This window comes from Mytilus edulis, chromosome 5, assembly GCF_963676685.1.
Source record: "Mytilus edulis chromosome 5, xbMytEdul2.2, whole genome shotgun sequence".
NCBI classification, from domain to species: Eukaryota; Metazoa; Mollusca; class Bivalvia; order Mytilida; family Mytilidae; genus Mytilus; species Mytilus edulis.
This window is the reverse complement of record NC_092348.1, coordinates 21,386,159-21,413,078: the sequence shown is the minus strand read 5'-3', so window position 1 is coordinate 21,413,078 and position 26,920 is coordinate 21,386,159. Positions and strand designations below refer to the sequence as shown.

Genomic DNA, 26,920 nt, shown 5'->3' with positions numbered 1-26,920 from the left:
ATTCAAATTTCTACTGATTTTTGAATAAATGTTTATATTTTAATGATGGAAAATTATTTCAAATGCTCGTTCTAAGATTTGTGGAATAGTCAATTATTTAACTTGGAAATTGGGTTTGAACGATTTTAAATGAGTTTATCTATTTTAATAAATAAAATTAGTGATACTAATTTTGAATATATTTTCAGGAATTTAAAATTGTCAAATATTACTTTTATCTATTTATAAAATGAAAACAACTCTTTATACATTTAATGCGTCTGTAGCGTTTATCTGTATCAACAAAATGGTGAACGCCCGGAGCCTCAAGTTTCTAAGCAAAGGATAACGTAGCGTTTATCTGTATCAACAAAATTGTGAACGCTCGGAGCCTCAAGTTTCTAAGCAAAGGATAAAAAAGAAACGAAACAGTTGAACACGACGGGTGCCACATATGGAGCAGGATCTGCTTACCCTTCCGGAGCACCTGAGATCACCCCTAGTTTTTGGTGGGGTTCGTGTTGTTTATTCTTTAGTTTTCTATGTTGTGTCGTGTGTACTATTGTTTTTCTGTTTGTCTTTTTCATTTTTAGCAATGGCGTTGTCAGTTTGTTTTGGATTTAAGAGTTTGATTGTCCCTTTGGTATCTTTTGTCCCTCTTTTGAAGAGCTGTATCACAAAGAAGACATATAAATAATAGTCAAATACATTTAAGGTCAATATTGGCTGACAAAGGTGAAACCTTACAGATTCTTAATAATTTACAACTTCATAAACAGACATTTCAGACATTATTGACGAGTTTATATATAAATATGACTAAATGAATAATAATACTTTATGAATTGTATGCATCTGAAGAGCGTTCACAATTCACATGTATCTATGTCGCTCAAACGTAAAAAAATAAATGCAAAGATGTTTAATTTCTTGATTGCGTCAGGATCATGCATGACCAAAAGCCAAATCGAGTTAAGGTATTTTTCCCTGATGGAATTTAATTCTTCTTTTTTTTTAAAAATAATTTCATAAGTTATGAACAGAGAATTTCCGAAAGGTATGTTAAATATCATGACACAACAAATGAACAGACAACCGCCCTCAAGATAACCTTGTGATCTAACAGTTTACTTACAGCATTATCAACCTAGTGGTAGACAATTAAATAACATTACAAATTAAGTGCATTCAAAACTCTTTTTCTTGATTGAACTCTTCCAGAAGCGCTCAAGAAAAAACACTAAACAATCAGACAGCAACATAAAGAATCGCAACTAAAAATAACATCTAGAGGCTAACGCACGATTTTCCACAATAGACGAGCGGTCATATAATATGCCAAGCTCTATGTCGCATCATGTCGAGAAAAGATTTCTTTCTCGAGTGAAATTCAGGGAAGAATTACAATTAAATAAGTCTTCATTTATTTAATAACCGCTTGTTTTCGCATTGTTCCTAATTGATTACTCCTGAGCATGTTACAGTAGACCATCTTATAATGTTATCAACTTCTAGTGGTGTGATGAACACGATAATTTCAAATAAATTTATTGCATGTAATTGCTTACTGAGGTAGGAATAATTTTGCTTTGAGGTGATCTATGAAATGGAAAGAATTTGATATTTGATCTTTTCTTTCATAATCTGATCAAGCATTACGTGGAAATATTTTCGCACTAGACATACGTTGCTTATTCAATAAGGAGCATAACACTAAGAAAACCATTTGGTTTGCCTTTTGAAGAATGAAGATACCTGTACATTAGAGTTAAATGTAAGAATACGTTGTTAGCAGTTGATGACACGATAACATTTTAAGAGAAGAGAAATCATAGAAAGAAATGAATAATCTAACAAACTACAACCTCCCTTATAGCAAACTCAATGGTTTAATATGATATTAAGCTGGCGAATCATTTTGATCAAACTGTGAATTATTTGGTACACAATTTCTATCAGACATACATGATCTTCTTCTGCCCCTGAAAACAAATATCACAAAACAAATCACCCACCCCAAATCCAAACAGCTATGCTATGTTTTTTCTAAGGACATTGAACATTCCATCTTTTCTTCCTCATTATACCTTACAAGTTGGAACTTACAATTCAAGATGTTTACATACACTAAATGCACCATAATGAGTATTAATCATGAGTAAGAATAATCAAATAGTATCGACAACAAAATAATAATAGACAATGATAGGTGTTACCCCTAATAGAATATCCATCATTTCCGACCGATAAAGTGAAATTTAGTTTTGTATACTCGATTCTATGCGGTCTTTTATAACAACTAACTCATTTTAATACGTGTTGGTTACGATTTTCTTTCTTCGTGTCAAATTGCCATTTCAACTTAAATAAAGAACTTTGATATCGTGTTAAGTAACATATATAGGTTAATCTAGATCCATAGCTTGAAATAAAAGAATCAATCATTGATGTATCCATTATCATCGACAGTTGTAGTTTATTCAATCTGATATATGAACACAGAAGACAGAATGAAATACATACGTTATAAATAATAAATAAAGGAAATAATAAAATCTTCCCTTTGTTTGAAATGATGTCATTTTTTTTTATAGCTGTCTACATTCAATAAAGTCAAAGATAAAACACAATGTCTATTTTCGTAAACTCGACCGATATTATATAAAAAAAAAGGATACAGATACTTCAAGAAAGCTGCGTCGCTCAACAAAGAAATTGTTAGAGGAAGTTGGTTCTTCATGTTTACAGTTGTACATGTCTATTACAGTTTTCAAGATACAGCCCTATTGTAAAACTAACTAATGTCTGTATTCTTACATCCTACTACTTGTATCGAATTTTGGTGAAACAAATTAACTTTTAATTCTTAATACAGTAAAACCACAAAGTTTGAAAAGGGATGCCATTCCTTACCTTACAAATATTAACGTTCAGTTATGCATTCAAAGTGTTGCCAAGATACTACTGTCTGTATATAAGGTTTGGCTTAACCTTGGCATATAAATATTTAAGTAAAAAAAAAAGATGTGGAAAGATTTCCAATGAGACAAAATCTCCACAAGATACCAAATTACACAGAAATAATATGTATAGCTCACCGTACGGCTGTCAACAATGAGCAAAGCCCATACCGCATAGTCAGCTATAAAAGACCACGAAATGACTAATGAAATATCAGAATGATTTCTAATCAAAGAGTCTTAGCTTTGAACAAAGCTTGTCCGGCCCCGTAATCTTTTCATTTTTTTTTCAGTTTTAGAATTGCTCAAATATTTTTTTATAAGAACTGAGACGAGAATTGTTGTAAGGCTTCTGATACTGAATTATTAAGTTATCCTATATATCTATTGAAACTTGATAGATATTGTTAATAAATCTAATATATCTTTTGTAAGCTTATCTAGTGTTATATTATCGAATTTAGATTGGCATGGTTACACAATTATAGATCTCGTAACGATTAAATATACGTGTATCATTATTGTCTTTATTGAATATCAACCTATTTATCTTAAGGTGAACAAAATTTCTCGATCAAGTTTCAATTCAACTAAAAGTCCGTTTACAGTATTTAACTATTACATTAATTTCAGCGTGCGACGAGAAATAACAGGGAAAAGATAACCAAAAAAAAAAACGGAACTCCAAAATTTTGTTTTAAACGGAAAGTCCCTATTTATATATAATCAAGTGGTAAAATCAAAAGTCCAAACACATCGGTACATATGGATAACAACTGTCATTATACTGACTTGGTACGTGCATTTTCTTATGAAGGAAATGGTGGATTAAACCTGGTTTCATGTCTCACTAAACCTCACACTTCGCATTAAATTCTCTTATATTGACAACGATCTGTGAACAATACAAAAAGACAGATGATGTTAACATTTCAAAAAAAGAGGTACCGGATTCTACATTGTGTTAATAATCAATATAAAGTAAACGTATATGTATAAAAAGACAAAAAAGTTACATAGCCAAAGCGTGTTGTCAAAAACAAAAGACACTTACAAACATTTACCATAGCTCAATAACACAATGACGGGATGTATAAGTACCGAGCAACGTCAAATGGATATCACCATGTAAAGATTAAAAAGTAAAAGAACTCATTTACCTAGACGAATACTAGAATACACGTTATTAAGATGATAAAAAAAACGTCAGTACCTAGAATCTAACTTCAAGACCATCTTTTTTTGTCGTTGAGAAATTCAGGTGTGACAAGACGAAAGCCTTAAATACCAACGCTGTTCTATAGAACAATATAACAGCCGCTGTATAAGATTTCATGTGTCATTGCCGCACAGTTCGCGGATCGTGTGTAATTAGCTCTGTTTCTTAGACTTACGTTACCGGCACTGTTCTATAGATATAACATGTATACATTCGTAGATATCATGTAGCCAGCGCTAATCCTTAGATATATTAAAACCAACGCTTTTTCTTATAATGCAACACAGGCTGATCAAAAATATAACGTAGTATTTTATCAACATTTTGAATCAGGCAATGTTTTCTTCTCCAAACAGTAATCGTGTAAATATGCGCTCTTGAAATAAATATAGAGGTTTTTTTTACAAATAGTTATCGATCATCCTTAAGTCTAAGCCTTTCTATTGACATTTTCTTATAAAACAATAAATACTAAGTATACATCTGTCAATAGAAAGGTTTTCCCACGATGCACAAATATAGTAACTTTGAATGATATCTCCACAGCTCGCAGGTTGCTAATTATATCTCGAACGCAATAATTGACCGCTTTGACTTATGCATTGTGAGTGTTATGTACGAAAAATCAGATTAGAGCTGTCACTTGGGTTTTCTAAATCCTATCTTATTGTTTAAACTAATTACGCAAGCCCATTAGGTGTGTAAAGAAGCATTACCACAACGACCATGTTTACTCATCGTCACTATAATAAAACTTCCATACATCGTGGAGGGTATATAGAAACGAAAAGTGTTGTACCTTAGTCAGCAAATCTGTTATAACTTCTTCTGTACTGATTTTTTTAAGATTGAGTTCTTATTTCATATAATTGATTGAAAATTTAACACAATGAAAATGAAAAACAGATATATGTGATTTTTTGAAGAAATCTATTTCTATTTATTTAAACGTTTTATTTACAAATTATTTTAACAAAATAAAAGCGTTAAAATATTTTTATATTTTGAAAAAAAAAACCAGTTTGTTAAAAAAGTGCTTTTAAACATTTTTTCTTACTCATAATAAAATATTTCTAGAGAGGAATTGTGTGTTAACTGGACAATTGACTACTAAAATCTAAAAATGTATGTAAGATTTTAAATTCATCAAACCAATTTACACACCAATAAACTCAGATTAACAATGCATTTAGTCGTAATAATATGATCCTACAGTTAACATTTGTTATTTTTTTCTTTCAATTTCTAAGAACCACAGGATGTAATTTATATCTAGCGCAGTTGTACATCTCATAGTTGAATTGACATATAAATAAAGTGATAAATAAAGTGAATAAATTAATCTAATACTTGGATAGAAAGTCCTTATTCTTTCTAAAGACCTCGAAGTTTGTTATACAGTCAATTTACTGTGATACCCTGGGGGCCTAAACATACACTATCATTGGCATCGACTCATTGGTTGTAAATAAACTCATCATACATGCTAGAACCAAAATTGTGTACGCAAGAAGCGCGTGTCGTCTACCATAGACACTTCTAAATATGTGGAACTGTATCATAAAACTGTCATTGGACTTCTATGTTTTCTGCAAAGGTTAGCATTATTATACACTTCGTGAAATATACCTGATCATGTCTTGCAATAGCATGATTATCATAGTTTTGATGATTAATCGTTAATAAAAAGAATACGTATCACTAGATGGCGAATGCAATAACATATTATTACGTCGATAAAGCATCATGTACAATATATCCTTATACATTGGATTTTCTACACCAAATCATATATGCTTTCTTTTTCTAACACTAACCCTTATCTTTGTCAAGCAATTATAACCTTACATAAGACTAGTCATCTATTTTAGTATTGCATGCTTAAATATATTGACTAACTCGTATATTGCCGCACGTTCGTTGTAATGAAACCAAAATACGATTACGAAGTCAATTAATATTTTATGAATTTGATTAAATGCTTTAGATCATTACTTAATAAGACAATTAAGTGTTTATTTTAGAATACATTGAAAATAGCGAGTTAATTGTAGATCGTATTGCATTTGATCACGCGATAGTTCCGTCGATTAAAACGGAATGAAACGATAATTTCGTAACTTGTACGTATTCGAAATGTTATAACCTTTACTTGGTGAAAATATTGTTGTAGTATGATGGGAAAGGACTGGTTACTAGTACTGCGTACGAATTATCAAACAACTCAGTTGTAATGATATTTCGCAGTGACATATTTCTTAACCTTGAATCTGAATTGAAAATTGACATAATTTAGATGAATTTGCACGAGACAGCTAACGTTCAATTTAAGCGAAGTTTGAATCAACTTAGAAATTAAACTTGTTGGTTTTGTTAATTAAAATCCAATTACGGTGACGACATTAGATAAAGAAAATTAATCATTTAGGAAGTTAATTTGATTTCTTAATTACTGACAGCAGTGTTATGTAAAGTGATGGATTCGTTTTCAGATCTTAGCGATTAAATAATTATAAAAAATCCCAGAAATTCAAGTAGGAAAATAAATTGTATACTACGGAGCATGCGCATGTATGTTATATACTAAAATCAAATCTTACATTTCTGTTTACAATCCCTTGACAAATCATAGATATGTGAGTACATTACAATAATAAGCTTTATTTCACATCGCTAATGGCACCAGTGCACATTATTCATCCATCAAATATGACATATGTGGTTATTATTTTTCAAATGATAGGACATATTCATTGATTTTTCTAACAACTTTTTAATTTAAATGTTCGTCAAGAACATATGCATTTGCACATTTTCAATTAACCATCAACTTATTTATATGGAGGAAATATGATAGTTTGGGAGAAGTCGTGATTCCTGCTTTAAACTGTCTAAATGTATAAGCTTTGTTTCAAAAATGTTGAAATGAAAGTGTCATTATAACATTAATAATATACAACAATATTAAAATGTTTTAGACAACTATAGTTAAGTAATTTAAAAAAGAGGCTGATTTACTACCATTAAAATAATAAATAAAACAATTTGTACGTTTAACATTTCATGTTCAGACATGCTGAATGATGACAATACCAAATTGTCAGTGTCAGCTTTATAATTAGCTAAAAGATAGAAATCTTCCAGGAATTAAAATGGAAAAAGAAATAAAACTTAACAATTATTCAAGAATAATCTAAGTCACGAATCATTGTATCAACTCATTTCCCAGCCCAGAAAAAAAAACCAGGAAACAAGATCAGTCAACACTATTTATGACGACTGCAATATACAGCAATCAAATTTTATGTTGAGTGATTTAGAAATAGGACGATGATTTGTTTGTTCAAAACAGTTTGTAGTAACGTTTAAATTCTAATTAGTGTTTCAATTTTATACAATTAAGTGAAATTTCAACGATAAAATGAAACCAAGCAATCACATGAATTTCTGTATTTGAATTACATTTACTCTTTAGTGACACAAGTCGTTCAACTAGAAGTTGACACAAGTACGTGTAATACCAACATCTGTATTAAGTTAGTGTATAATTTCTATACCATTAATGGGTAGTACAGCTTGATTAGTTTTATAGATTTTCATTTATGATAAACCGTTGTAACTAGATAGGTAATTACACTTATATAGAAATACAATATTGTTTATTCGTCGCTGATTAAATGACAATATCACTAAGGTCATTGTTGAAAATTAGTTTATTGGGCAGCTGTTGCGCTACTACTTAATTGCATGGTAAATAATACATATAATGAATAACAGATATCAACAATGATATCGGACTGTATAATATACCATATCAACAATGATATCGGACTGTATAACATACCATATCAACAATGATATCGGACTGTATAACATACCATATCAACAATGATATCGGACTGTATAACATACCATATCAACCCAAAACATCAGACTCCGTTGGAAAGATCGAGTATACGAACAAAGGCCAGACAAACTTAGACAAGATTTTTTAACAGAGAATGCTTTGGGTTGGATGTGGGGGTCGGGGTAGGGTGTGTGTGTGTGTGTGTGTACGTTTCATTGTTATGTTTTTAAATGATGGCTATCCCTACAATGTGGAAAGAAAAAATATACTCAAAACATTAGAATACATTTATTGTCTATGACATGTCTAAAGCAAATGTTTTTCTCAAAATATCCAATACTTCACAAAATCTCTACAATGGCTGAAGTTTTTCCAAGTTGTAAAAAAACTCAAGATAACATAGATTATTTGGAACATTTTTGAAAAAGTTGTCATTTATTCTATTTTTCATGTCTTATGATGTATCTTATAACTCATTTTCTTGCATCTCTTTGGGTTATTGTTTTTTTAATTGGTCTGAAAAGTATTCCGATGTATCTTTATTCATAGTTAATACTCACAAAAAATGTTTTTATTAAAATATTACTTGTATTTCAATATATAGATCTGTATGTTTTGTGTAAAAAAATGTTGATTTTGAAAAGTCATTTGATTTTAATTTTTTAACATAACTCAGTGTTTGCCAATTTTGAACTGTCATAGTCAGATGTTTGCCTGTTGGTTTTCTATTGTTATTATGGATATGTTATTTTGTGACTTTTGGCTTATTCCCATAGTTTTTCATTAGTAGTAACACTATCTGATCTTGAATCATTGTTTCTTGTTCCAATTATTTATAATGATATATGTTTAAATAAGTTATGTCTTATGACTTATTGATATTCCTTGCATTGTTGTCACGTGGATATTAATCAAACGGAAAACAATTGTTACTGTCATTATGGTTTTGTATTTGAATTCAGAAGAACAATGAGGATTATGTGGGAAGTAGCAAGAATAGAGTCACGTACAAAGCTCGAAACAGCTACAAATATTGCAATTAATCATTCGATATGTAATGATCATATTGCAGACAAAAATCTATAAACCTAATCAAGCTGTTATACTTTTAAGGAGATTGGTATCAAAATCTATTGCATTGTATTCCATTTATCTATAGGCCATTACATATGCATATTCTAATCATTGCATTTATTTACCGGTCATGGAAGATAGAGAGTTACTGCAACGATAAGTTCGTGGTAGTTGCATAGTTTCCCTTGCCAACATAACACTAAAATCAAATTACATTTGTTGCAATTTCTTACAATAAGCTATGAGATCAAGACATAGGACTATTGACAAAGTATCATTTAGCCTTTTTCTAAACACAGACTAGACTAAGGACCATCTACACTGTAAACGAAGTATAAAATACACTTTCCCTTGAATAAGACTCAAAATAATGTGTGATAAAAAGTTTCTTTCAAGTTCTGATTCCATGATTAGCATAGAGTAATACAAATTATCTACCAAAATTATTTTATGTATTATACGTGAAATTGATTGGGTTTAAACGCGCGTCTGACGTATATACTAAATTTAGTCCTGGTATCTATGATGAGTTTATTGACTGATGGTTATAATGCTGGTATACGTTTGCAGACCAATTCAAATTTAAGGTTAACAAAATATTACTACATCGCCATTTCATACATGAAAGGAAAATGTTATTTGAAAAATAACATCAGAATACTACTGAAACAAACTATATCATTATACTCTAATTATGAGATAAAAGGAGGATGCTACGATTAATTTTTAAAACAAGCAACGGAGTGGTGTTTGTTGTTACGCCCCGTTTTGATAGTAAAAGGTTCTTTTTTCTGGTCGACCTGTCTATTCGTCTCTTAGTCAATCCGTTCGTCCGTTTCGTTTCATGTCAGAGTAAATGTGTAATGCACTTAACCATTAAGCTGGGTCAACTCGACTTTAGAGTCAATAAAACTGCTCATTATCAAGTTACTTTTTCCATAATCCAAATGAGTGTTCTGACCAAGATAACACCGTGCAATGCGATATAGTGATCAAGAAATATTGCTCAAACGTCGTTTATACCAGGTTTTCAATCGCCTTTAAGTTTACTGCAGGGATGTATCATAAAAGTCCCTTATCAAATGGTAAAATCAAAAGATCAATTACATCAAATGAATGTAAAGCATTATGAAATATACCTAACTTAGATCATGCATTTCCTTATGTAGAAAATGATGGATTAAATATGGTTTTATAGCTAGCTAAACTTTCACTTCATATTGTGTATGTGTTATAGCCAGATAAACCTCATATTTGTTTGTTGTGTATGTTTTATAGCTAGTTAACCTCTCACTGTAGTTGTTGACAGTTTTATTTCTATGATTTTTTTGTTGAATTTCTTCAGTCTAATTATAAATCACATGATTAACACAATGCATTATGAATTTTCAGGTCTTATCACCCACTGCCTTAGAAGATGCAAAACAATTAGTACTGAATGCCTTTGATGAAAATTCTGATGGAAGAATAGATATTGCTGAGGTTAGTACCATACTGGATGTATAAGGGTAATCTCTATATGACGTTAAAAAATAAACGCTGAATGTCGAATTCCTGAGTCCCGATAAGGGTAAATCCGAAATTCCCACAAAAATACCATGTTTTAAAATAGAAGATGATATCATCAACGAGAAACAAACATGAAAACAACAATGAATATGATAAACGACATATTATGTTAATTGGAGTATCTGTATCACGCTTTTACCGATCCTTTTTTTTCGGGAAATTAAACTACCGTGTCAGATTTTACCAAATTTAACACAAATCTAGACGCAAAAATGTTAAACGACAAGCTGAATTTCGGCAAAAAAAAAGAAACTAAAGATAACAATGGGACACTCAAAGTCTTCACCCGAAAGCAAAATGATATTATCATGGCAAAAAAGAAATGAACGAGAAACAACAGTACACAAAATAATTTAAAAAAAATGATCAACAGAAACCCCATCAAACTCGGTGATAAATATTATTAGGTAGTTCACATTCAAGAAAAAGGGGACTGCATTATAGAAAAAAAAACCCAGTCGTCATCAGTGAAAAATCAAGAAAACAAGCCAGGGAGAAGAAAATAAATCAATGATACACATTTCTATCATTATGTCAAGATAATTGATATAAGTGATATATTTGCAAGTTAAAAAAAAGGAGTATATTCTCGCCGATGTTACACAGAGGGAGGAATAGGGGTCATAACATAACATTATCGGTACAGATTTGGTGCTCGGCTATACAAATCATCCCAAATCATAAAATGACTGGAAATACCGACCCATATGTAAAGATATATTTCATGGCAAAATCATTGTTCAAGTCATATATTATTCAGTTATCACATATAAAATCTGTGACATCTTACTTAGATCTAAAAAGGATTACATCACTATTGTCAATAACAAATATAGTAGCTAAAGATGTGAACCAGATTGGATGATTCATATTAATTAAATATAAGGAATGTTGCACAGTTTTTTGCAGACATGTAATTGAAAGATGAAAATTAATGACCAACCTACACATCAATTACTACCTAATAATATGTACATATATGTATAACTACACCCAAGGGAAAAAGTTCAATCAATCCATCTGGGTAAACTACCATTTAAGAGTATCCCTTCACATCTAGCTATTATGAGTATGACGTATTTATCATGTTAGGCAGTTTTTCAATCATTTAAAAATTTTCTTTAATGTTGCACCACTTCCATCTTGTGAATGAATGATATGTTTTATATAATGTCACAGACTCTCAATGGAAACTCTAAGAATGTATAAATGTCTGTAGAACAAAACTAATCCGTGATTTTCATTACTTTACTACAATTGAGAATACCTATTGTTGCATATAAATTGGATTATCTGATCTCAAAGGACACAATAAAGACACAAATCTAAAAAAAAAAAGGAAATGTGGTAGATTGCCAATAGGATAACTATCAACAAGATTCTAGATGACATGGATGTTAGCGGCTATAGGTCACATTTAACTTTTATTGGGAGCATGTGGCTTACTGTTTGTTGTTATCACTACAAACCAGTGAAAGTCTGAAATGGCCTATAAATGTAATCGACTGTACTGATTTTTACTCGACCAGTCCGGATTGGTTTGGATTTTACTCGATATTACTCGACACCAGTCTTAACCATACTCGACTGTACTGACTTGTACTTGACCCTTATCATTGCCATTTAAAATAGTCTGTATAACTCGACCAGTCAGATGCAGTTTTAACCCATTCTCGACCTTAACCCGACCTATTGTTTTTCAGTCTAAACCATATTGAGGTGCTTATTCTTTGGCATGTGTTTTTTTTTCTTTCAATTTTAATTTTCCGAAATACCTAAATAAATACTACATAGGTTTCATAGTTACATACACTAGTTATATAATTATCTTTTAAATGAACTAACATCAGCCAACAAAATCACTGAAATATACTATTCTTATTATAATTTAGAATATTATATTTGTAATTTATACCAAAAAGTGACAAAGACAATTATTGAAATGAACTAAATTGTTCTTATGATTAGTGGTAAAGTATACAGTAATACCTCCCGCTTGGGGCAAACTCATTAAATGGATCACACCTGATCAGTGAGTATTATTACTAAATAAGATTCATTAAAAATTGCAACTGTCTGTTAAACTTAAATTACAGGGCCTTTTGGATTCAGCAAATAAGTATTACAAGAGTTTAAGAAAAATCGCATTTTCTGTTTGTCTGTAAAACACACATGTATACTGAGGTAATTCAATCTTATTAAACAGGTTGGGAACACTACCTTATATGGAAATGCATGAATTAGCATACTTATGTCCTCGCACATGTTATTGTTTCTTTACGTGTGACGCAACTTATTTTTACCTGTTTTTTTTTACCAATCCACTAAATGAGTAACAATGCATGATGGACTACTACGTGTTTACAATCAACCAAACAAGCGTGTTACTTACTGAAATGCAATACATTTTATCACACAATGCGAGATTAACAATTTCGCTTAGTGTTTCATTTTTTGTATCCACATTTATAGTTCGTGATATAAAGTATTCGTTCCATGCTCAGATTAACGAAAAGTTGTTTCTATGTGGAGAAACAAGTGCTTGAATTACCCGATGTACAGCCATTTTTATGTTTGATGATGACACGGAGATTTCAGGTATTCGTCTACCAGATAGTAGCGAAACGACAGTGAAAATACAATTACCCATCAGACAAATTTACTAGTGTAAAGTTGTCGTCGATGATAGCCGGTGCTAATATGCATTGGGTTCAGCAACTTTTGTATAGCTGGTAGCTATAGATAGTTAAAGAAAATTAGGATCCTATGAATTTTGTGTTCGTAAAAAGGCAAAGACTAAGAGTTTGTTAAAGATCTGATGAGATTTCTAAACTTTCTAAGATTTCACAAAATTTATTTTATGATATTGTACCTTTTTTATGATTATAAAAGAATTTGTTTATTGACTTTATTTCTTTGTCTTAAACAGCAAGGATTATTTATCAATCGGAGCCAATTATAGCCGATTATACGGTATGGGTATTTCTCATGGTTGAAGGCCTTACAGATGCATATCACTACTCACATCCACTTCATTTGAGCTTAAATGGGCAATCATACAACATTTCCTTATTTTTGTTTACAAACATCTTTTAGAGAAAGTCCAATTTTTCATTATGAAATATATTCACTAACGTCTGTAGAACGCTAAGTAATATTTTCATTTTGAGAATTTAAAAAGTACAGAACATCCACAAAACCTATATCATCCATTATATTTCATCGAAACTACACTAGACCTTTTTTAAATTCTTGTCTGACAGTGTTAACAAAAATTCTGTCATATATCTGTATTTGGGACTTTCAAACTGGTCATTTTGTTCTGAAGGTGGTGAAGCAGCAACTGTAGATTCATTTTGTTTTTCGTCTTTGCAAAGTTCGATTTTTTTCTAATGGAGAAATTGGATTTTTGTAATGGACTCGTACATTTACCAACCTTATTAAAATCATTAATGATGTTCTCCATTTTATGTGAGACATGGTGGTACCATTGATATATTTTGTGAAAATTGCAGCGTTGGAAATAAAGCTATTATATTTTTTTTTATTTATTGGATACATTTCTTCTTCTTTTGTATCTATACTATTAAACGAGAAGACCTCATTCTAGGTGTCGCTTCTCTTCCTTCCACAATAAATCAATCATCATGCCTCTGTGTCCCATAGGTAACATGCAAAGTCGCATTTGTCATCCATTCTTATGATTATAAAGATTGAGTTATTTTGGAGAAAAACGACAAAAAGGAGTCCGGATATGATTCCGTCATCAGACTGACTTTTAGTCATAGATAAGTTTCCTCTTTGAAACATGCACAAATACAACCAATCGTATGATAGATAACAAAAATGATAAAATAGATAAGCCAATCAGAGCGTTCTCCATATCATGGTGTTTAGATCGCAAGAACCACAACTATTATACCTCCTTAGAGAGGACAATTATTTTTCACGTTTATCTACATGTAAACTACGATTATACTACTTTTATATATAGACTCTCTGTATTCTGTCTACTGTTTTTTTTAAATGTTTACTATTTAAGGGGTCATACCCGTTGCATTTATATTAAAATAAGTAAAACATGTGACACAAGTACAACCAATCGTAGAGCGTTCTCCATATCATGGTGTTTAGATCGCAAAAATCACAACTACTATACCTCCTTAGAGAGGACAAATATTTTTCGCCTTTATCTACATGTAAACTACGATTATACTACTTTAATATATAGAGACTCTGTATTCTGTCAGGGAATTTCTATGTTAGTATAGAAAGTCCCTGATTCTGTTTACTGTTTTCTTTGAAATGTTTACTATTTAAGGGGTCATACCACTTGCATATATATTAAAATAAATAAAACATGTTCAACTTCATCTAAAACTACCTCGACCAAAATCTTTTACCTGAAGTGGGACAGACGGACGGGACGGACGGACGGACGACCGAACAAACGAACGCACGGATGCACAAACTAGAAAACATAATGCCCATAATTGGGGCATAAAAATTTATTGTTAAAAGGGAAAATAGTGATTTGGCAAAAATGAAAGTAAGGTAGAGATTAGAGGGAGGCAGGACCTTTTTCAGGGCGTCGGGATCGGATTTTTTAAGCTCGGGATTTGGGGAATGCTCCTTACGGGATCCGGGAATTTATTTTTCGATTTCGGGATATGAATTTCTTCAAATTCTGCATCTCGGGATTTCATGGTTTTAAGCCAGGGATTTCGGGATCAGGACCCCTCCGATCGACAACCCCTCAAATTAGCCTTAGTCGGTATTAGTCATTTATACTTGATTCAAATCCTACCATTGGCATGTTAATAAGGCTCTCAAAAAAAGCACTGATGGATTGTCATAGAAGCATATGTTTTAGACTAATAATGGTCTATATATAAGCAGTTACATTTATTTCATGTTTGAAACGGTGCAAATTTTTAATTTGATTTTACTTTTACCAAAAGAAGCATTGTAGCAAAGGAGAAGAATAATTGTGGTCGTAGGCCAGAAACACGAATTTAATTGAATTTAACAGAAAGGAAACAAATGTCGGACTTTGGAAAAAGGGAGATACCTTTTATGTAATTCTCCATACATATTATAATATCTTTTACAAAAAATCATCCTACAACAGTTCACAAGCTGTATATGCCCGCGATTTCGCGGGTGTGTTCTAGTATTAAATGTTGTTGTTGTTGTTGTTGTTTTTGTTTTAAACATATTATTTTTGGTCCTTTCATAGCTTCTTCTTATTCCTATATGCAAGGCACGTTTTAGAAAAAAAAACACCCAAATAGGTAATATGAAACCCACTATGATCCATAGGTCTTTTTAATAATTGGAGATATTGAGCATACGTCTATAGGACAGCAGCCGAACGATAAGAATACCACTGAGGTATATATTTATTTTGGAATAAAATTAGCAACAGACGGACATTATCGATGGACAAGACCATACAAAGTATGTTAAGCTATTTACGTCCCGCTTTAATAACACTTATTTTTAGCATACTAGATATTGTGGTGCTCTTACTTTTAGTTCAGGTCCTGATGAGAAAAAAATTACACATTCGGTGCCAGTTTTCATGTTTTTCGATGCAGAAATGTTTTTTGAATGACATTTGATAGGTTTAAAAGTGTTCAAAAATTGTTCATACTAGACAGTGGACAATTCATCTAAACTTTCACTGTTTCACGCCGTGAAATAATTGCACAAGGACAATGCTTAACAATGGAAAAAACCTGTTCAACTACTTTTACATGGCGAAAAAGAAAGTGGAATTGTGAAGCCCATAAACCATATTTTTTTAATCTGAGCATGCAAATTCAAGATTGTATTATATATTTTACAATAAATATATTCGCAGAACAAAAACATTTATTTTGAGAGTCCCAGACACTATATTAGTTGACAGTTTTCCCACTAACTCCATGTGTTTTCAAGTAGTTACAACTCGTAGTAGCCCACAATGCATTGTAGTTCATTGAGTCGATTGGTAACTTTTTCAAGGCCATATTGGCCTTGTGTTTTGGAAATTACTATGCAAATATATTCTGACGTCAGGAAATCTAGAGTTCTCGACCTGTTAAAGTGCTTCTAGTATGTCATGACCTTAATTTTGACAAAAGTTATTTCAATTTAATTGAAATAATTTTTACTTATTTTGGAACACATTTCTTTTTTCAAAAGGTAATCAAGGATTATATTAAATTCTTGGTTTTACAAAACAAAGGTGTCATTTTTTAAATTTATCATAAAATAGCTTTATATACTATTTTTTTAGTCTTTTAGTAATAATAAAAAAAACCACGTTTACTGCATTATTAAATAAACTCAACCGACACCTTTAATCTATATACTAGATTAAGTTAATGGTGAAAATTGTCCAGTAACCATGAACATTAATATATCTGAAACAGTATATTTTTTTTTAATAACATTGAAAATATCTCGTTTTCTTTTTATTTTCAAGGTGATGGTCCGAGAACACAATTATTTCGTAGTGCATTTCTTTTAGAACTTAAATGAAAATAAGAAAAATCCCTCCTGCGCTTTCTCAAAGAAACTTTTACAGTGTGTTGTACTACTTTTGGGACAAATTATATCAAAATTATAGAAAACTTCATCGTCTCTAACTCAAAATATGGACAATTTTATTTTTAGGGCGTCTTGAAATCTTTTGACAGCTTCCGAAGTATTATTTTTGAACCTTTTTCACCTGGACCAAATCACTACTTTCCTTTCAAATTCTGGATCCAAATATTTTTACAGTATAATTTCACCCCCCTACTTGCAATTTGAGGCATTAAACATGGAGAAATAAATTTGGAAGGGTTATAAAAATTAATGGCAAGTAACCCACTGTCAACACTAGGAACTATATTTGTGAACAACGAAAATCAAGGGACGACAAATGTGGTCTCGGACCTGATATATATTTATATATATATATGTCAGTGATTATGAATAAAGTATTGCAGTTATATTATGTTTATTGTTATATTTTGGTTTTAATGCAATTTTTTATTAGGTCTCTCCACTTTTCATGGAAAGACCTTTTGTTTTTATTCTGATTCCTTTTCTTGTTATCGCTATATCTCTAAAACCGTAAAAGATTTTAGCAAACTGTTTTCACCAAATTGTTTGTCTACTCTTAAGAATGGTTTGGTTAATTTTGACAGGATTGATCGGAAGACATCTTATGGGAGTTATTTCCCTTTGAAAATTGAATAATTGGATAATTCATACGTTATAAGTCGTAGAGGCCTACAGTCTTTTGATATGAAGTCCTTGGTCCATTTGAAGAAAATTGAGGTCAAGGTCAAAGGTCAAGGTCATTTAATAAATTTTATAAATGATATGATGTGTTTGCCAAATAACTGTTTACAAAAAGGCGCAACTTCAACATATTTAAGTCGAAGTGTTTTGGTTAACCCTTATAGGAGTTTTCTCCCCTTTTGTATTTGAAATCAGTATTTCTCCACAACCATACAAGTGATTGACCTAGGGTCTTTTGATTTGAGATCACTCACCAATGACATCAAAATTGAGGTCAAGGTCAAAGGTCAATTTGGCGTTCAATATTTTGAACTTTGCTAAAAATTCTTTCTGGTTCATTATTAGAGTTCATTATAAAACAATTAAGTCTTCTGCATAAACCTATTAATCTTATTTTTTTTATAGCAGTTTGATTTACCATATTACATCAACACGGAGTGACATTTTCTAACATCGTTTCTTAAATTTCACTCTTATTATCGTGGTGGAAAGACCTTCACTTGTTCTCTGAAGAATTGGTTTTAATTTCAAATTGTTGTTCAAATTTGCTGGCCAGGGGAAATAGCTGTTGATAAAAACCCTTCATAAATTGATGAAATAAAATAGATAGATATTTTTTTTAGGTCAAGTTAGTTAAGACTTGGTCGGGTATGGTTCAGACTAGGTCGAGTATGGTTCAGACTCGGTCCAGCATGGAAGAAATAACTGATTTGTGTTTATCATTGTGACAATGAAACTCGTTTTGCTTTGTTTAAACATTTCATTTACTGTTTTATCTTTTACAGTTGGCTCAGATTTTACCTACAGAAGAAACATTCTTGTTGCTATTTAGAAGAGATAATCCACTCGACTCAAGTGTTGAATTTATGAAGGTAAATATATACCAAAGCATTAACATTTGAAACTTGCTGTTAATTTGCAAGTACGAAACATATGATATTGATATATATTAAACATATAGCTAAAAGTGGAAACTATTTCATTCAATAACTGCTTCCGTTATCATATATATTTTTAATTTGATAATAGCTCTTTTAAAATTATTATCAACGTTGTTGAATAGGTATAAGAAATTCGATGAGTTTTTATTTACTCAAAGACTTACATAATGTCACATTATCTCACATATATATTGACACATTTAAACAATCGGATTTGACAGGTACTTTTGTCTCTCCGTATGTTCTAGATTCATACAGGAATAGAATATGTAACGATCTATTTAAAAAATAATAGAGCACATACAACGTTGAGAAAGACTGATATATCGTTCTGCATACCATTCACCCTTTGCATTTGTGTTATCGAAAACGAGGGCGTATATTATTTGTTATCTTAGTTTTGGGAAAAAACAAAATGAGGTGTATAAAGACATATGCCTTTTTATAAATTTCATTTGACCATCCTTTACTATTACGCAACAGTTAAGACTGAGTTTTTGCTATTTTTTTCTATTTAATTCCGATACAAGTTACAAAAAAGTTGTGTTTTGAGACCAGATAAATACAGAGCAAGTACACAAATGTATTTTGAAAGACATAAACAGAGTAATACAAACCTTTTAAGTCACACACATTACGAGTTAGACTATTGAATCAGAAATGAAGCTAAGAAAGTTCTAAATTCTGTGTTGCGAGCAAAAATTGTATGCTTAAAGTATTCATCGAACATCCTTGGGTATCAATAGGGATCAATAGGTAAAGTATCACCTGCACTCCATGTATCAACATATGATTCCATTCTAAAAGGCCATTCATCACGAATGAAGGAATAACAATGTATGCCCATGAGTCATATGGACGTAAGAAGTCCAAAAAACCTAATGTCTTAAATATATATATGTTAATTAAATGTTGGAATGGCGAAAGTAAAATTAGTGTATTATTTATTGCATTTGTTCATTCTCGTAGCATTAATAGAATAATTTAGGATAGCTTTTTTATTTCATGTAACTAAACTTTAAAGATTAGTTTTTTTTTGTTTCGGCTCCTAGATTTCATATCTTTCACATACTTTATCTATTTGAAGTTAAAGTGATCGTTTTCATACAGAAGGGACAAAAGTTGAATGTCATTATACAGATATAAGACAAAACCAGTTGACAAAGAAAACCTCATCAGTCAAAAGTAAAAATTATTGCGACAATATTGGGAAAAAGACAACTACGCAATAAACAAGAAGCTAAGAAGCACCTTGTATTACCAAGAAACTCTTGTACTTGAAAAGATCAGAATGATAGATTCTTTTTGTGTGATATTTTACTATATATTTATTATAAGATCTTAAATTCTGATTTCCAGAACTGTAACATTTCAAAGCAGAACGGAACAATAGATCGTCTTTTAATTCTATATTATATAATTTTCCGACAGATTACCTTTTCTGTGGCAGAACATTCTGATAACCCGGTCGAAATATTATAAATCATGTAATCGGTGTAATTTGAGTGGAATATTTATTGCTTTCAATGATTTTGTCGTATAAAAAAGTATACAGCAGTTAATTTTCCCAAAATTTGATACCGATTGATACCGATTGATACCGATTGATACCGATTGATACCGATTGATACCGATTGAAAGCTTGGTTTTACTTCTTTACGTTGCTGGTACTTGAATTGGTACTGGTATGTCCTACCAAATAATACGTAGGTAAATCGTCGAAAAAATAGGAACTTCGGAGTTAACAGTCGGAATACGTAGGTAAATCGTCGAAAAAATATAAACTTCGGAGTCGGTATTGTCAAAATAGTCTATTGTTAAAAGAAAATGACTTGTCTAGACACAAGACCAAAAATGCCACATCTAGTTTCTTATCTAAAGCACTTATTCGAATATATAATCAAAGACAGTTGAACAGTATTTCAGTCATAGTCATTAATCGAATTATAAATGATTTAAGATCTACTAATGCATTTTCTAAGAGAACACAGCACTTAAGTAGGACGTTTTTTTCCTAGACTACATCGACTGTATACGATTTTTGTTGCATGCGGTAAAAATGTCCTTTTAAAAACTAATTGACCGTACATAAACAACTGTCAGACTCATTTAACAAGCACTGACTATTTTAAATGTTTCTTGTTTGACTTTTCCTGAAACAATTTTGTTCTGAATTTATTTTGTATATTCCAATTTATTGTCTAATAGGATTTGCTCGTGCGATGAAAATTAAGCTTTACAAGTTATTAGAATATATTTTTCAACGTACACAGAATGCCAGACATCATTAGTATTATAAAAGTTATAGTGGTGAAGTGTGAATCTTTCCGAAATATCTACTTCAATTAAATTCAATGTTGCATGATAGCATAGACTGTACTGACAGATATAAATCTTAATGACAAATTCTGGCGAAGTAAATTTACCGAAAGGTTTTAACTGATAATCAAGGATCTTTTTATTTGATTACTTTGATTTTAGCTCTGTATTTCAATTCAAATTATAGAACACATGCCTGCACAGTGGTATAATTTACACGCATATTTTGTTTGCTTGAATCAATCATATTTTCTTCGTAATATCTCATTAAAATCCTCTAAATGTGTGTTATGTTATTTCTTAACGTCAATGACATAGGCGTAGCTGGATTTTTTAAAAGAATAATTTTATGACATTTTATTGAAAAACTGGATTTTTAAAACTTTCATACTTAACTTGTTTCACAATGACATGAACAGATCAACTTACAGTCATCCATGATATACATTAAACTCACAGCATTCTTAAAGTCAGCAGAATTCACAGACTTTCACTTATACATTTAAAAGAGGGACGAAAGATACCAAAGGGACAGTCAAACTCATAAATCTAAAACAAACTGACAACGCCATGGCTAAAAATGAAAAAGACAAAGGTTCGGGATATCACGTTAGTTGATTTAAACTTTAAACTTTGTAAAGTTTCTTTGTTTCCCTCGCACGATTAAATTCAAGGAGCCTTTGATAGAAACATGTTTAGATCCCCTGTATTTCAAATCTTGCAATGTGTCGACTTATAACACCAATTTCACCCAGTAAGCAAGTAAACACTCCCATGATAATTTCGTTGATTTTAAAAAGGGCCATGTCTGATTTCATTACCTGTTTACAAAATTTACAATTTTAGAAATACTTAGGCTTTTCTACCTCAGGCATATATTACCTTAGCTGTATTTGGCAAAACATTTAGTAAGTTTGGTCCTCAATGCTCTTTAACTTCGTACTTTATTTGGCCTTTTCAACTTTTTTGGATTCGAGAGTCACTGATGAGTCTTTTGTAGACGAAACGCGCGTCTGGCGTATGTACAAAATTTAGTCCTGGTATCTATGATGAGTTTATTTAACAGAGTGGTATACAAAAAACAGTTTACTCCAATACAAGCTGTTTGGAACCCTAAACTATTGTCTATTTCTTTTATACATTTATTAAATACATTCTCATTAGGTGTCAGCCGTAAACATCTCTTGTTCAAGTCATTTCTGACAGTGGCCATGTCTCATTTTATTTACTTCATCTAGCACATATACTTTAGGTCGGGGGAAAAGTGTCATGATATACAATATACATGTATTCCCTAATTATTGGAACCTCAAATCATTGTTACATCTAGTTTTGTTTCATTCTGTTAGAAATTCATAAATGATATAATAGATATAAGAAGATTCAAGTCGTAATTTGAAAAAGTAAAACATTATAGGTCAAAGAATAGCCTTCAACACGGAGCCTTGGCTCACACCGAACAGCAAGCTATAAAAAGCCCCAAAATGACTAGTGTGAAAACATTCAATAAGAATGTTCGATCTAAACGTTGCATAAAAAATGTCCAATATAATCATAAAGTCTACAATTGAAAATAATCTGTAGAGAACCTCTGATAGATAAATGTCGTTTAGTCGTTACTCATTTGCTTTCCTCGAGAACATCAATTTGTCTAAATGTCTAAAACATTTAAACCAGGTATTCAATAACGATCTGTACATCTGCAACTAACAAATTTCCCAGAAGAACCACAAGTATTCACACCCTGTTTAAACTAATACATTAAGGAGACATAAACAACAGTCACGTTTACTTTTATTACAGTATGTAGGATTATATAGATACAATGGATAAGCGTTGTTTCCTGGCAAAAGAACCCATGGACCAGGAGGACGAATGATTTTTTTTCATGAATCAACACTGATCTATTGTATTTATAACTGGAACAATTGTGTTATATGTCTTTTCAAATTATAAGCTTTTTCTTAATTAGAAGGTATTGTGTGTAAGTTTAAGAAATAAACGGAACCTGTTCAATCTATTTTCTTTCTAGCAGAAATGAAATTTACGTTGAAGACTTAAAATTATCTTATCTATAGTAGGATCATTTAATATAGAATACATATCGTTAGGAAATGAGGGTGTGCTACAGATACCTTCCCTTGGAGTTGAAAATACAGAATTGTTAAATAAATTATTTTGGAAATTATTTTCTTGATATATACTCAAATAGTTTCGAATTGAAATATTTATAGTAAAAGTTAAAATTATAATAATCTGTTGACAATTTTGTTATTTGATTAGAATCAGTAGGATTATAATTAGCTTTACAGCGTATTTTGCTACTATGTTAAATGATGAAACAAGAATGAATGACATTGATCATGATTCAAAAAAAAAATATGATAGGAAAAACATCCGTCTGCGAATGATAACAATATGAACAAGAAATATGAATGAAGTTTGTATTGATATATTGATTATGTAATAAAGACGATAAATATGCATGTTGCTGTATTGATATTAGTCCTAATGGGCTATGAAATAATATGATTGTCCCAGTTAGTGTCTAGACAATGTTTAATGACCCAACAGGTATTTAAATGCTCAGTTCGGTATCTGCTAGTACCAATCAACATTTTCTAATTTTAGTGTATCTTATATAATTGGTAGTCAATGTACTCAGATAAAAAGTTTTCCATAGAGTTTAACTTTTTGATACAACTAACGCGAATTTTACATTCAGATATTTAACAAATCATACGTTATAATTAATCTTCTCATTAGTCAATATTCTCAACTGCAAATCGAAAGAAATCTAATTTTAGATTATTTCCAATCATAACGTATTTCTGTCTGCCACGCAAATAAAGTAAGAAATGCTCAGTTCGATATTCGCTCGTACCAATCAAAATGTTCTAATTTTGATGTTCCTTTCAAAATGGTAATTAATAGACTCAGCTTTTAAAAAGCGTTTTTCGTATAATTAAACTTTTTGGTAAAACTAACGATAATTTTACCATCAGAACTTAAACAAATCATACGTTTTTATCAGTCTTCTCAATAGTCAATATTCTCAACTGGAAATGGACAGAATTCTATTTTAAGTTTATTGCCAATCATAAAATATTTCTGTCTGCCACACAAATGAAGTAAAAATGATAATAATTGGTTTCAGTATCTTACTAAGATGACAATAAACATTTAATTACTGAAAGTGGGACTAATAGAAAAGATAACTGCAATGTGAAACCTCGTTTTTAACACAATGAAAGTTTCTTCTTGAGTAGGAACTGTCTTTCGAGTGCACACATATGTAAGCGTCAAGCTAATTGACTACTTATTTTTAAATCTGAAATTATAAATTTTCAATCTTCATGTTTGTCATGCTATTAAACCCGTTTGTTTATTTTGTTTATATTTGTACGAATAACGACAAAAAACACATGGCTTTTAATAAAAAATCGCGAACTAGTATTTTGATATCAACATTAGTAATATTTTACAATAATGATACATGAAAAATTGAAATATAACACTTTTTGTATACCTACATCATCATTTGCATCAAATATATTCACTCAGGGCTATGTCTTCTCGTTTTACGTTTAAACACCTCAATTAATATAATATGTGAAGCGCGTGCTTGTATCACGTTATACGGACTTTATCAACAGGAATATGTGTATGACCCAAAAGTACTGCACCAGGGCGACGAAGATGAACAAATATATACACACGACAACATTGCTAATTGGTTAAACGTTAAGATGTAGTAACGTCTTAACGCGCTCGACCATGCATTTGCAAGGGGTGTGAAACATTCTTAACGTTAGAAGCTCACTATGTCAACTTACCTAGTCTGTTTTCGTAAAGTCTATGTGATTTTCCATTTTCATTTCCATTTTATTTGTATTCTGTTGTATTCCCAATATATTACGTGATTGGAACACCGGTTTTCTTTTTTTGTATGTTTCAACTTGTCATCGATCATAGAAGTCATGTGCAAAAGAAATATGTTTCAATAGATATGATGCGGTATCTGGTCATGTCTTATATGCCAGTTGTTACAGTTCGTTTCTTAGGTGTTGGCGTTTGTTCTTGTTGCACTTTGGTGTTCCTGTTGTTCTTTTGTTTCCTTTTTATATTAGACGTTTTGATTTGTAACCCCGATTTGTTTTACTCTCAATCTTTTTATGTCTTTTGAATATCGGTATACTACTGTTGCCTTTATTTATAATTATTTATAACTGATATCGTTAACTTTTGAATAATATATTATCTCTTGTATAATTTTAGGTATGGAAAGAATATGATAAAGACAGAAGTGGATATATAGAAGCTGACGAGTTGAAGGTAAGTTTGTTCAGAGCTATTCATATTTAAGATAACACTGGTTTTTATAAATCATGTCAAACTAGACACATCGGAGACTACACTTGTCTCATTTGACGTAACAAATCATAACTACAAAAAGGTCAGTTATCAAGAATAAAAGTAATATGATATTCGTTAAAAATTTAACCAAAAATGTCTAGTATATGTAGGTAATTATCAATTGAAGGTAATAGATTTATCTTTGAAAACAATAACTTTTAAATTTATAAAACACATTTTTACTGAGGTATTAACAGAACTGAGATATTTTTTCTGTGTCTTTAGTGTCCGAACTAGTACTCAACAACTGATAAGAATATATAAATCACTTTAAATTGGGTTCGTAGGTTAACACTGAGAAAAAGTCGAGGAAATAAAGTTTCAAATTCCAGTTGGCAACGTATACGAAATTATTCTTTACTTAAAATATTTCTTTCCGACTCTCATGACCAAGAAAGAAGTGACAAAGTATTTTTTGCTAGTTCAAGTAAGATAGTAGTTGACCATTAATTGTTTTTTACAAGGTTGGTGTTATATTCTATGTTACTATTGCATTCTTTTCTTTCAGACCTTTCTTTATGATCTTCTGAAAAGATGTAAACGACAAGCTGACGTCAGCGAAGAACAAATGATAACATATACAGATACTGTGGTAAGATAATCATCTACCCTTAATTGAATACAAATTTCTCCATTGATGTAAGATTTCCACTCTTTTAACAATGACAAATGACCAAAGGGAAATAACAAGTCTTTTTTATAAGAAAATATAGCCAGAAATTGATTTTAAATCGTTATAGCTTTTTATTTTTTTTTAAAGTATGATAATTCGTTTTCTCAAGAATGACTGCATTTATATTGGTATGTATTTTATTTATTCTGGTTTTCCTCTAGTAGCATTCTTGTTGAAAAGACCACTTTCGTACTCTTTAATTTGTTTTTGAAACTGTAAACGAAGAACAGAGAAGACACATGAATCTTTTCATTTAAACATTTGATATAACTGAAAGTTTGACTACTATTTTAATAACATATTTCCAAGTGTCATTGAAATGAATAAAATCGATGATAAGGGCTAGTACTGATCAACACTGTACAAAAAAGTGTGACTTTCCCTGAATGACTTACATTACGTAAAACCATTGACATAACGTCGTTTTGTTTTCATTTGTGGATGTATCATAAAGTTACAGGAATCGTTGGAAAGAAGCGGTATATAGGTACAAAGGTTCGTAACAAACCAATTGCGTATGATAAAAAGTGAATAAAAGACATGCGATACCAGTGTATATATTGAAAGTGAAGTTGATGCGACTGTCATACAAGTGAGAGGTTTAGCTAGCTTTAAAACAAGATCGAATTCGACAAAGTCAGGAAT

At 31.0% G+C, this 26,920-nt stretch overlaps 1 protein-coding gene across 6 annotated transcripts in view; it reads left to right on the top strand.

Moving 5' to 3' along the window:
* Window positions 1-26,920, top strand: part of LOC139523187 (calbindin-32-like) — a 61,098-nt gene that overhangs the window by 20,948 nt on the left and 13,230 nt on the right. For all 6 annotated transcript variants that reach the window (XM_071317000.1, XM_071317004.1, XM_071317002.1 and 3 more), the window contains exons 3-6: window positions 10,472-10,561; window positions 18,712-18,798; window positions 25,465-25,521; window positions 26,111-26,194. In XM_071317000.1, coding sequence (XP_071173101.1) covers window positions 10,472-10,561; window positions 18,712-18,798; window positions 25,465-25,521; window positions 26,111-26,194 — 318 coding nt within the window. The remainder of the gene's footprint in view (window positions 1-10,471; window positions 10,562-18,711; window positions 18,799-25,464; window positions 25,522-26,110; window positions 26,195-26,920) is intronic.